General features: G+C 35.5%; 1 protein-coding gene across 3 annotated transcripts in view; it reads right to left on the bottom strand.

Moving 5' to 3' along the window:
• Nucleotides 1-13,901, bottom strand: part of LOC136039544 (mutS protein homolog 5-like) — a 117,034-nt gene extending 103,133 nt beyond the window's left edge. For 2 of the 3 annotated variants that reach the window (XM_065723366.1, XM_065723368.1), the window contains exons 1-2: nt 13,801-13,901; nt 942-1,184 (exon numbers count right to left, since the gene is read on the bottom strand). In XM_065723366.1, coding sequence (XP_065579438.1) covers nt 942-1,130 — 189 coding nt within the window. In that variant the 5' untranslated portion in view covers nt 1,131-1,184; nt 13,801-13,901. Of the gene's footprint in view, nt 1-941; nt 1,185-13,583; nt 13,700-13,800 lie in introns of those variants that run through there. The other variant, XM_065723367.1, reaches the window with a different exon arrangement.
• Between the last annotated feature and the right edge of the window lie 11 nt (nt 13,902-13,912).

Below are 13,912 nucleotides of genomic sequence, written 5' to 3'. Positions count from 1 at the left end.
CAAATAAACTAAAACATATTTAAACAATAATAATTAAATTAAGATGATAATAATAAAAAACATATTATGAGTTGATTAATAAAATAAAGATAAATAAAAATAATTAAATAATAATAACAATTAAATTGGGATAATAATAATTCAACAATAATTTATTAATTAATTAATAAACTGAAAAGGTTTTGTAACTAAATGAAAGCTTTGTTAAAATTGGCCTGAAAATATTTCAGGGACAGATGGAGAGGGGGTACTAAACCCAATTTTACACCAGGCACAAGAGAGGCCCGAGCCGCCACTGGGTGTAGGATAATACAACTTCACAAGCCAAAGTTATAGCCAGAATTTCAGTATATTTGTGTGTAAATTTGTGGGTATTTTGATTTACTTTTTGCTATCTTGAAACAGTCCTGATCATTGAAATTATTTTGTTCTTGCACAAAAATAGGATATTTTGGTTTCAAATATAAGATTTTGAACTATAAGTCAAACATATAAAAGCCCTCTGGTATTTCTTCTAAATACTATGAACATCGTTGTTATACATCTGTATTTCAGAACAGTCAATATAAAATATGGATTTTAACAAAATTAATGCTTAGATACTACTACTAGCAACTCATCACAGCCCCAAGCCGTCTGAGGCCAACACAGCTATGCACACGCCCTCACTCTTTACAAACCTCCCCCTCAAGAAGTTCTTATTTCCCTTAAAAATTTCCTTACAACTTCCTCCCACCTCAAACAAAGACAATCTGCTTTCCGTTTAAGCCTAGACAGTTAGCTGAAAGGATAATCTGTCAACCTTCATCTGCAAAATGTGCCCAAGCCATCTCAACCTTTCTCTCATATAGCCCAAGAGAGCGAAATTGAACCGCACTTTCGCACAGCTTATTTCTACTGTTTTAATTACTTAGATAAGATCTTCAATGATTGTTAAATACCTCTTCCTCACTATCTTCATCACAGTTTGCAAGCTGAAAGTTAGACTGCCCATTAACCTGGTCAGAACCATCGATTGGTGTACAATTGGGATCAATCATAGACGAAGAAGGTACATTTTGAGTTGTGCTATGTGAAGATAAGGTGCCATTACTGCAAAAATTTGACTTTTTGCATGAACTGCCCTCCATTTTCAATGGTCAAGAGTCTCTTGAAGACCAGTTGATTATGATTCAGGCTTTAAACTGAAATAAAAAATTAACTGAAATACTGGTGTAGCATTTGAACACTTTTGAGACACTGGTGTAGCAATGCTTTTTGTCGTAACAATGCTCAATGTATACTGGTTAATCTCTATCAAGCCCAGCTTTAGTCACAAAGAGAGCTCGCCTCAAAGCATGTGTGTATCATTATTATAATTAATATAGAGGGGCCAAGGCATTTGAAGATCACCATTTGCATATTGTGCTTCGTTTTGACCCACCGAGACAACTGATGGAAAAACTTCTATCTTAACCAGCAGGGTATTAGACACAGTTCTTAACCCCATTATATCCAACAGCGCAATTAGGGCAGCCAAACGATAACTACCCACATATGTAATAGGCGGTATCGACGTTAGCCAATTGTCGTATGTTGGTGATATTTTACTCTTTTTGGATAATTTAATATCGATACAAAATGCAATTAATATATTACAATTACATCTACGCGAGATGGAATTGGAGAGTGAACCAACAAAAACAGAATTTCTAGTGGCAAGTGATAATGATTTCCAACTTCATTCAATCAGGATGGGGTTACAGGAAATTTTTAATTAAGAATTTATTCAATAACACCGTCTGTATTGTAAAAGTTAGAGAAATGTATGACCTGCTAGTAAGGAAAAGAGTTCGTTTTGATAATCAAACATTTGCTAAACTTTATAGTTAAATACACGCACCTCGTGTATTTTTCATCGTTTCATTTTCGAAGTTATTAACTAAAAGTGACAAAAAGAGCATCATCATCATTTATTTATAAACTGAATTTAACACAAACCAAAACAAGCAGAAAAAACCGGGTCCCCACATACAGGCTTGTGAAGGGATCCATTAACCGTTTTTAAACTACAAACTGAATATTTATTTATACTTAATAAGCCCAAACCAAAACAAGCAGGAAAAACCGGGTCCCCACATACAGGCTTGTGGAGGGATCCATTAACCGTTTATAAACTATAAACTGAATATTTATTTATACTTAATAAGCCCAAACCAAAACAAGCAGGAAAAACCGGGTCCCCACATACAGGCTTGTGGAGGGATCCATTAACCGTTTATAAACTACAAACTGAATATTTATTTATGTGTAATAAGCCCAAACCAAAACAAGCAGGAAAAACCGGGTTCCCACATACAGGCTTGTGGAGGGATCCATTAAACGTTTACTTTGCAATGTCCATTACAAAATTATGTCTATTTCTACTTGTTTGCCCTTGATACTGTGAAATTCTTAAAGGATGACAAGATTACAGAAGTGGTGTCAATTCACGAAAATTTAAGCAGTTGTGGGGGAGGGATGTATTTTTCAAACCCTGAGGTTGGGTTAATTTATTATTTCCCACATGTACTTTAAATGAGAACACCTTCCATAAAGGCTATTTTTAGAAATCCAAGGAGGAAGGGGCAGCGGAATCCATGTTAGGGACACGGCCATATCCAGGTGGTACCGGTTTTTTAGTCCCAACGACCCCTCCCCCTCTGAAAAAAAAACAACTCATAAACACTAAATATAAATCCAAAGACAATAAAAATATTGATCATTTTTTTTTTGTTTTACAAAAAATTAGAGAGTAAAACAGGTTTTATTTTAACAGAGCAGTGGAACAAAACAAAAGACAAAAAAAAACAACAAAACTTAAATAACAAAAAACAAATCTGAATATTCTGATTCAGGGAGTCTTCTCAAACAGAAAAAAAAGTAAGGAAAAAGAAACAATTTTTTTTTTATAAGATCATTTATAGTAAACGACAACTATCACACAAGACAGAGATAAAAGAACAAACAACGAAAAACAAACCAATAAAAACGACTTACATTTTAAACACTTCCAAAACTACAAATACACTTATTGTCTGACTAACCACCAAAAAGACAAAATAGTGTCTCTATCGCACACAGTTAATTCTCCTTTTTATCTGACTTTACAGATGAGAGTTAACTGTGTGTACTGGAGACATTCATTTGTCTTGTTAGAAAATACCCCCCCCCCTTAATTAACACAACTGGTTACTGTAGTGCCACTATGGGAAACAGGTTCTATTTTGATTGTTGTAACGCAACTTAAACTTTGCTTAAACATATATTTATATATATTGCATCGACCTACAGAGGGTCGTAAACGTGAATAAAGTTGATAGTCTTTTTACATAAATCATCATTGGAAGAGCGAATCCGAGAAGGCATATATATATATATATATATATATATATATATATATATATATATATATATATATATATGAATGAATTAATGAATGAATGAACTTTATTACCTGTAAAAGTATAAAAACACAAAGGATGGAGTATTATAAATAAACAAAAACAAAAACGATTAACAGAGAAAAAAATTCAACCTAAAGAAGACAACATGGACTAATTAACCAGTATCAATATGGAAAAAAGGCTGCAGAGGGTCGTAGACGTGAATAAAGTTGATAGTCTTTTTACATAAAAATCATCACTGGAAGAGCGAATCCGAGAAGCCACATCAATTAAACCAAATCGAGCAATTATTTTTTGTTCGGTGCCATCTAGGAAGCCGGAGGAGGAATTTGGAATATCTGAAATAAGCCGCACGTAGAGTATGGCGATCTGGGAAGATAATTTTGTAAACCGAGATTAGAATATTGGAAGCTACAGTGATGACAGCGGTCAAATATGGCTCTGAAGCATGGGCGCTCCAAAAAGCAGATGAAAATTTACTAGATGTTTTCCAGAGAAATTACCTACGGATCGTTCTGGGTATTTGGCTGACGGACCGTATTTCAAACAGAAGGTTGTACAAAAAATACGATTCAATCCTTCTTTCTAGGGCTATAATGAAAGAAAGATTGAGATGACTAGGCCACATTCTGCAGATGAAGGATGAAAGATTGCCAATGATTGTCCTTTTTGGCCAACCGTCTGGGTTTAAACAGAAAGCAGGTCGTCCTTGTCTGTTTGGGAGGGTGTCACAAATAAGAATTTAAGGAAATGGGAACTTCGTGGGAGGGTATAAAGAGGAAGGCCTAGAACATATTGGGTTGGAGGAGGAGTGTGCGTAGCTATGTTGGCCTCAGGCAGCTTGGTGCTGTGGTGAGTTATTAGTAGTAGTGGTAGTAGTTTATAATATAATAACATACAGCATGTATAACACAATTAGATTTTTGAAAACAATACTGGCAGGATGGAAATGAAATTATATTTTCATTTACATATATTGTCACTTTTTGAAGCATAATCTTTTCAAGTAGTTAAGAAACAGACCACATATCATGTGCCAGCATGGAAGGCAAGGAGCTAAGTTTCAGCTCAAAAATCAAGACCATTAAGGTCATTCTAAATAGATGGTAAGTCAGAAGCTCTAGCAGCTTTACCAACTAGTTGTGAATTATCTTTTTAGTGAGTGTGTGTCAGCCTAGGAGTCTAACTCCACATAAGGAAACATGTTAAGAAAATAATTTTTACTTCATAATGTGCGGAATAATCATAGTTAACACACTTTGCAAGAGGAAAACCTGTATCTTCACTTCTTTCTTCATTTTTCTAAGATAAGATAAGACAAGATAAGAGTTCGATCCCGAACTCTCCTCCCTTATCCTTTGCTACCCCCCTCCCCACATACAGAAGTCCTATTTCCTCCCTCCTCACAGTATGCTGCCCTATACCCTCCCTACTCTGCCACAAACCAGCAATTTCTTGACGGACATGAATCACTATTCCCAACCAGGCCCCCTTTCCCAGCACCTTACGAAACCCCTCCCCCAGCCCATTCGTTTTATCCCTCGTGCCTACCCTGTCAACGTGACTCAGGTCTGAGACTTTTTGCATTCAATAATTGTCTTGTAATGAATCCTAATTGTTCTCCTCGTGCTTCATCCATATCATTGCCCGTCCCCCCACCCCCAAATCCCCAAAACAAATCCTTCTCTTACTCTAATAATTCATCTATAGATGTTGACTCTAATAGTCATCCCATAAAAGTCAAATGTGCTCCCTCGGTCCCTTGTTCTGACTACATTAATCTGGCCCCCGCTAAGAATCCCACCACACCCCCTGTACCCATTTGTAATTTAAATAAAGTTAAGTGTAAAAATGGTACCTTTGTAGGTCGTTTTAAATTTCCCACACTTTTGTTAAGCAACGCTGAAAGTTTTAACTTTGAAAAACTTAATGAATTAGACTCCTTTTCTAAAATATATAGATCAGACATAATCGCTATTACTGAAGTACACGCTCAAAATACACACATGTTAAAAATGCATAATTTCACCCAGTTTATTAAACTCAGACCCGAAACCCACCCCCTGGGTAACAAAGGGGGTGGAATTCTTTTCTTTGCCCGTAATGATTTTTATCCTTCAGAAATATTAGTTCCTTGTCTTACTCCCTTTGATGAAATTTTGTGGGTTTGTGTTCGACCTAAGGTCTTACCACGTCCTTTCAATTTGATTATCCTGTGTTGTTTTTACTACTCTCCTGGGCAGAGAGCGGCTGAAAAAATTAATTTTATTGAAAAATTGCATGGTAGCGCCGACTATGTACTATCCAAATACCCAAATGCTGGAATTTTCCTCTTAGGTGATGCAAATGAATTAAAACTTGAGTCTACATGTAATACTCTTCGTTTAAAATAAATTGTAAAAGTCCCTACTACCAAAGGCAATTCTACTCTTGATTTATAATGCACCAATATGTCAAATTTCTACAGACCTGTCACCATTCTTCCCCCTCTCGGAGGTAGTTACCACTTTAGCCTACTCCTATCTCCACTAGCTACAGTTAAATATTCCTTTACTATTACTGAAACCGTCTTTAGACCTCTAATTGACTCAGGACTCTACAATTTTGGCTCTTGGATCACTAGTGAAAATTGGTCCCCTGTTTACCAAACAAATGATGTCGACTTCAAGGCTTTGTCCCTCCAAAATTTATTGAGGAGTAATTATGAAGCCATTTTCCGGTGAAAAAAATTAAAATATGCTCTACCGATAAACCTTACATTACTGCGACTTTTAAAAAAATAATAAGGAAAAAAATCAATTTGTTCAGGCAAGGACATATCACACAGGCTAATGATCTAAGAAAGTTCCTGAAGAGAAAATTGAGAAAGGCAGCTTCTGAGTATTACAATAGTAAGGTTAAGGATTTGTATTCTAACAAACCAAAACAATGGTACAGGAAAATTAAAGAGATTTGCGGAAAAAACCCTGTTGAAGTTAATTTTCATCTCCATGAGCCCCCTTACAAGATAGCGAACGATTTGAACCTGCATGTTGCGTCCATAGTACAAAGTCTCCCCCCTTTCACTTGCTTAGGTCAAACTATTCCTCCCTCCACCTCTTTCCCCCAAATTTCTCCCTCTGATGTCATAAATAAAATCCAAAAGCTCAAAAAATCAAGTACTTGCCCATTAGACATCCCAATTGACTTGATTAAAGCCTTTTCAGACACAATTACTGGACCTTTATCTGATATTCTTAACCAAATTACAAAATCTGGTAAATTCCCAAGTTGCTGGAAACTAGGTTTTATAACACCCATCCCAAAGAAATCTTCCAGTCTGACTATAACCAACATGCATCCTATTACAGTCACTCCAGTTTTTTCTAAGCTTTACGAAGGGTTCCTTTGTGACTGGCTTAAAATTGAAATTATACCACACATTGACATCCGACAGTTTGGTAATTTAAGAAAAACCTCCACCACCCATTATCTTGTACACTTGATTCGCACGATCCTAAGTGAACTAGAGAAACCAAATGTTTGGCTAAATCTGGTTTTAGTCGATTTCCAAAAAGCGTTTGACTTAGTTGACCACACTATCCTAATTCGTTTACTACATGATAACTTTGAAATTGACCCACTTTTAGTAAATATTGTTATATCGTTCCCTTCAGACACATTAAAAGTTGTAAAATACAAAAATACCTTCTCTAACGCCCTCCCTAGGTACTGTGGAATACCTCAAGGAACCTTATTGGGACCACTATTATTTCTTGTCATGATTAACGAAATTGGCAAGGAATTCCCCCCAAGATGGAAATATGTGAGTGATTTGTTGATCCTTGAAGTATGTCATATGAATATTAAGTGTCCTCGTTGAAATCCTAACCCAATGTTCAGATGAATCTAAGAATCTAAATATGACAGTAAATCCCACTAAATCACAGATAATGACAATCAACTTCTTGAAATCTATCCTGCTTTTCGCGATCCGATCCCAAGCAAAATGCTAGTGAAACATGTTAAGATTCTTGGTGTCACAATTTCTAATGATCTTAAGTGGGACACACATGTTTCCAACATTGTTAAACAAGCAAATGTTTCACTATCCATTTTTAAGCTACTAAACAAATTTAATTGTCCTGAGATACATTCCCTCCGTGTTTACTTATCCTTTATCAGGCCATTATTGGAATATGCGTGTCTGGTCAGGCATTCGCAACTTTCAAATGAACTTAGTGACAAAATCGAGTCGGTCCAAAAGCGTTCGCTCAGGATCATTTACAAAGAAGGCAAAATTCCATACTCCTTCCTCCTTAAAGCTGCACGCACTACCACCTTAAAAGAAAGGAGGGGAAAAATTTGCCTGCTTTTCCCTAAATCAGTCATTTCCAAACCCCGTACTGAGGACTTACTCCCTGATTTTCACAATCCCATTAGACTCCGACTCCCCCGGTCAGCCTCCTTAGCAATCCCAACTTACTCTCCAGTCCATGCTGCTACAGAAAGGTTTCGCAAAAGTTTTATACTCTTTATTCTGAAACACCTTAATAATAATTCGTGATTATGAACTTGCCAAATTCCCCTTTTCCTCTATTGCCGTTTTTATTCTTTTTTGATTTACTGCAATGTTTTTGTAATTTAATTGTTAAGTTTACTGATTTGCCCTTTATCTTTGATGATTTTGCTTTTTTAATTCCTTTTAATTTTAAGTGTTTGACTTAATGTACTGTTTTGAATTTTTTTTTTCTTAGCTTTTACTGACATATAAAGCGAATTCGGCTCTATAGAGCTTGTGATAGTCTTTTGAAAATAAATATTATCTTATCTTAAGTGTCACAAAAACAACTAATACAAAAAACATACTTTCGAAATGGATCATGATAAGACCTAGTATGGAAATCTGTAGAGGCTAAACTAGTTTTGAAAGATTAGACTGTGATTGTTGCAACTTTTTCTGATGGAAGTGTGTTCCGAGTCTTCTACACTTGGCTAGATAAAAAGTTTTGGCCTAATCTTTTTTGTGAACATGGTGGGTATGTTTTGTGTTGGTGTTGATAGGTACAACTGTATTCTGTAAAAGTGAAGAAGTGAGTTGGAGTTGTATTATCAATGCAAAATATATTTATCAGGTCAGCTCTACCATGTTAGAGCTGAAGACTAGGCAACTGTAGTCTCTGCATTCTCTAGTGGTATGGTAGATGTCTCAGATAAGGTATGAGTTTGGTGACCCTATATTGCATTTTCTCAACTTTTTCTTTGTCTCTTGTTAACAGAATACTATACTGATGGACAATACTCAAGTATTGGACATACAGTGGATACATAAAGTGAAACCAATGAACAAAGATTAACCTTAGAAAATGTATGCTTTAGCCATAATAATTAGTAATTTGGCTTATGTGTGATATTTGATACACGTTTATCAAATTTGAGATTCGAATCTGTTGGACATGACCTGTCAAGAAATGAATAAGGAATTTTGGAATCCATTTTTATTCAGATTAAAACACAAGCTAAAACTTTGATTGTTGGTAATATATACCGTTCTCCTAGAGGGTCTGTTCCCTCTTTCTTTCAGATTCTTGATGATGTCTTGGAAATAATCCAACTTCATTCAAGTGAACTTGTCATTATGGGCGACTTTAACCTTAATTTATGTGACTGGAGGTCATCCTTGTCCTTGGATTTCCTTTCAACAATGCTTGCTTGTGGAACACTTCCTTTTGCATGCATTCCAACTCGCATAACTAACACTACCGCTTCTTTGCTTGAAAATGTTTATTCATCTTTGACCTTGATGAAAAATTCTATATTGACGAGTGATATATCAGACCATTTTCCTGTTTTTCTATGGATGGTTTTTTCGATTTGTTGCCTAGGAGCTGGTTTTTCCTCTTTAAATATAATGATCAGGGCTTGCATATTCTTAGGTCACAGTTGGCAGGTCGTTCATAGAATATTTCTGAAAATGAATCTGACATAGATTCTTTGTTTAATTTGATTTATGATTCTTTGAAAGAAGTCACCTTGGATACATGTGATGCATCCCAGTCGAATCTGGCATAAAAACGAACAGCCCCTTTGAATCCTTGGATGACTCCTGGACTCCTTAAAAGTTGGAGGAAGAAAAATAATCTTTGGAAGGCTTAAAAGTACTCTAAGCAATTTTCGCGTGATTCTTGGCATCAACTTTTCAAAGCTTATAGAAGAGTTTACAATTCACTTTGCCGAAAAGCTAAATTGTTATTTATTATAAAAAATTCTCTGTGTGCAGTAAAGACATTAGGAAGAGATGGCAAGTAATCAATTCTGTTATCAGGCCATCTTTTCTGCCTCCTTTTTCCCTTCAAGTGTTGTGATTGACGGCAAAAATGTAGAGGGTGAGCTAAAAGTTCAAGATGCATTTACTTCCTATTTTGCTAATATCAGCAAAACTACAGCCTCTTCTATAAGTCATTCTTCTTCTCTACCTGATTTGAGGTCTTGTGTTGGACTGCCTTGTTCTAAATCAATGGCATTGGAACCTGCCTCTGAAGCTGAAATAGCCGAAATTGTCAATGGTTCGAGGGTTTCTTCATCCTCTGGCCCGGACTGTATTCCAACTAAGGTTGTTAAGTTCATTTTTCCTGTCATTGTGTGTGCCCTCACGAGACTTGTCAATCTTTCTTTTGAAAATGGTGTCTTCCCAAGTGCTCTAAAGCGTGCTTGTGTTATTATCCTTTTTAAAGGTGAATCAAGGAATGATCCTACAAATCATCATCCCTTATCTCTTTTATCAGTGTTTAGTAAACTTTTTGAAAAAGCCATGCTTTCTCGAATTCTTGATTTTCTTAATTAAAAACACTTTTTTCATGATTTCCAGTTTGGTTGTAGGGCAAAGCACTCAACTGAGCATGCATGTGTAACTTCCTTGAATTATTTGAATTCAGCTCTTGACTCTGGTTTGATACCTACTGCTCTTTTTCTTGATGTTCGAAAAGCATTTGATTCATTGACACGCAAGATTCTTCTTTTGAAACTTTCTCATATTGGTACAAGAAGGAATGGTTATTCATGGTTTCTATCATATATATCTGGTTGAGTCATCTTGGTTGATCTGCACTTTTCTAACCCTTATGGAATAGAGTTTGGCATTCCACAAGGATCTGTCATTGGGCTAATACTCTTTTTAATCTATCTCAACAACCTTATGCAGTTAAAACTTAAAACCTACCATCTGCTGTCACCTTTGTCAACCAGCGTCCGTCACTAATTGTGAGAGGAGTTTGTCCTTACCAGATACACTTATTACTTCTGCTGATGACAGTTCTCTTGGCACAAGTGAGTCTGATCTTCATTCAAGGATTATAGCCCTTTTTGAAAGAGTTATCCAGTGGCTTGATGTAAATTATCTTGCCTAAAATGTTGGAAAGTCATGTTTTCTCATTTTCTCCAGAGTCTCAAAGGCTTGCCCTGACTTAAATAAAATACATGTATCAAGAGGCTCTCTAAGTAGACCTAAGGACCATATAATTTATAAATTCGATTCCTAAGCATCTTGCTGGACGAAAATCTGTCGTTCAAGCATCATATTGATCTGATCAAAAATGAAAGTCTCCAGGAGTCTTGGAATCCTCAGAAAGCTCAAATACATTTTTCCAGGGTTGATTCTTAGAATCTTGTTCTTAGCCTAGTTCAGTCTTATGTTTCATATTGTTCTGTTATTTGGATGTCAACTTTTCCCTTGTCTCTGAAGCCATTTTCAAAAACTTTATGATAAAGCAAGGACTCTTATTCAGGAAACTAACCAGTTTTCACTTAAACCCTTGGTTGATTTGAAATCTCTCTATTTTCTTTCTTGTTCTTCTTCATTTTTTTACAGTTGAATGGCTATCTTCCTGCTGTCCTATGTAATAATATATCTTTTGTTTCTGATCAATTGACTTATCATCTGTGCACTTCCAACAATTCACTGGTTCTTCACGCTCAGTCAGTGAGGTCTGACTTCAACCCTCAGATAGCTTGCAACAGGATCTGGAACACACTCCCAGAGTTCATACAAAGCTGCCACTTGTTTGGTAAGTTTGAAAATTATGTTAGAGATTTTCTAACTAGTAAATAATTTTGTTTGTCTATTTTTTTTATTCTGGTTTCCCTTTGAGTTAATGTCTCTGGATTGAGTTGGGTATTTAATTGAGATGGTGAAATCATATGCTACCCCCTGCCTAGCTTGTCATTTTTGGGGATTATTAAGGTGGGCAACTCAATTTTGCTTTTGAATTTTGTTTATATTGTTAGTGTTGGTGTTTTTTTCTCCCCTGTTCTTTCCCAGCCGTGGAGCCTTATGGGGGAGATTGTCTTGAAGTATTTTTTTCTTTATGAATTTTATTGTTAAATAAAGAACTCAGAGCTCAGAAAGCACACCCCTTGGTCTTGAAACACATTCCACACTTGAGATTGACTTACCATCAACAAAGTAATGGTAATGTTGAGAGAGTCTGAGCAAATAATGCACATCATTGCACATGCTTTTGTTAATGAGCATAGAATTTGCAGTACACCGTAAGTGCAGAACATTCAAATCCTCTAGAAGAAAACAATTCTCATATTCATTCATAACTGACCTATAAACTTTCACTTCATCTGTGAATATCTTTAAGGTCAAATTCCTAACAACACACAGCAAATCATTGATTAAAAGGCAGAAGAGCTCCAGCCCAAGACAACTGCATGGCAGACTCAACTTATGACAGACATTGGTGATGACAAAGCATCACCTATCACAACCTCTTGAGTTCAATATGTAAGATAATGTGTTATCCATACTTCTATAGTTGACATTATAGATACTGTATAGTTGACATTTATTCATCAGAAGTGGCATGGAAATTTTGCAGATGCTTTGGAAAAGACAACATAAGTACAATCAAATAAAATATTATTATCTGCCATCAATTAAAAATCCTTGATCACCTTCAGAAGTTTTATGCTACTAGGACTCTTCTTGTATAATGGGCCATTGATTGATTTTTCCAAGATGAAGAATATGTGAGTGGTCCAGCAAGCACCAATTCAAGTTGGCATAACTATGTGTTTGAAATATGAAATGGCATAACTATGAAAATCCATCAATATCCAGCACCTTTCCAGGATCAAGATTTTGGAGAGTTTGATAAACCTTCTGGACTGTAAAATCTGAATAATTAAATTATCTTTTTAAATCTGGAAGAGTAAGTTGAGCATGTGTTTCCCTGTGTGTTAGCATGAAAACTGAACCAAACACCTTATTGAAAAGTTCTGATTTTATATAATTATCATCTGTATGTCAAAGAATTTCAGGATCTATAAAGGAAGTGGATGATAGGGATTGTGATGCTTGATTCCTTCTCACATACTTCTAAAGTCTTTTTGGGCAACTTTAAACTGATTCAATATCATTTAACTCAACCCCTAATGATTTAGGTAAACAATTGTTATAATGTTATATTGGGATAAAAGGTACAATTCTGGGTGTACATTTGCACATTGGGGGAGGGGTATATAGTCTGTTAGTATATAGGTTTAATGTCATTCAGAAAAATATATAATTTTTTTTGAAAAACTGGAAAAACAAGGAAAGAAGTGAAGATAAAGGTTCTCCCTATGCAAAATGCGTTATCTATGATTATTTTGCATATAAAGAAGCAGGAATTGTTTTCTTAACATATTTCCTTATGTAGAGCTTAGGCTCCTAAGCTTTTACCAATGAGTGTAGTCTTATAGAACATTTTGCCTGTTATTTATGAAGAACTTGAAGAGGATTGGTCTGAGAATAAAACCCTGAGGAACAGATACAATGGCCAGCAATAAAGTTGAATATTAGGCTATCAAATACTGCAAGTAAATACATCATATGCAAGTTTAGGAGCCTTATTACAACACTAATAAGAGAAAGACTTTGACCAAAAAATTTGTAGGCCAACCAGAATAGGCACTATCTATGTAGACCCTACTGGGTGCATTACCCTATTAGTGCTTTCTTTCTTAAAATCAGTAGCCTACAAGAATAGCAATTGACCTCGTCAGATTGAAACACTATAAAATTCTGAAAAAAAAACTGTAAGCATTTTAAACTGTCCTTTTAAATTGTTTTCAGTTTGTTATAGTGTTTGCAATTTCCTTTGAGAAGGCCAGCCACTACACTAGTAGGCCTACCTTAAAATATCTTTTCTTATTGTTCCTTCTTCCCATGGACATTTATTCTCTTCTCATATTTCCATTTTCTTTAGATAGCAACGTTATGTTAAATACTTTATTCTGTAGGTCTATGTTTTATTTAATGGATGATGCTCTTTTTTGTAAATAGGGCTTTAGTAAATTTTCATAGCATAAGTCTATCAAAATTATAGATTCTATGTCTAAAGGTTCCCACCTAGGATGATGTCAATGTTGTACTACTGAGCAGCTTCAAAATTCCAATTCAAAATTAGCCCTGCCCTACATGTTTAAATATATTCTATGCTTACGCCATCTACTTAATTATT

The sequence above is a fragment of the Artemia franciscana genome, chromosome 19, assembly GCF_032884065.1.
Source record: "Artemia franciscana chromosome 19, ASM3288406v1, whole genome shotgun sequence".
NCBI classification, from domain to species: domain Eukaryota; kingdom Metazoa; phylum Arthropoda; class Branchiopoda; order Anostraca; family Artemiidae; genus Artemia; species Artemia franciscana.
Note: the sequence above shows the minus strand (reverse complement) of the source record. Positions and strands in the feature narration are given on the sequence as shown.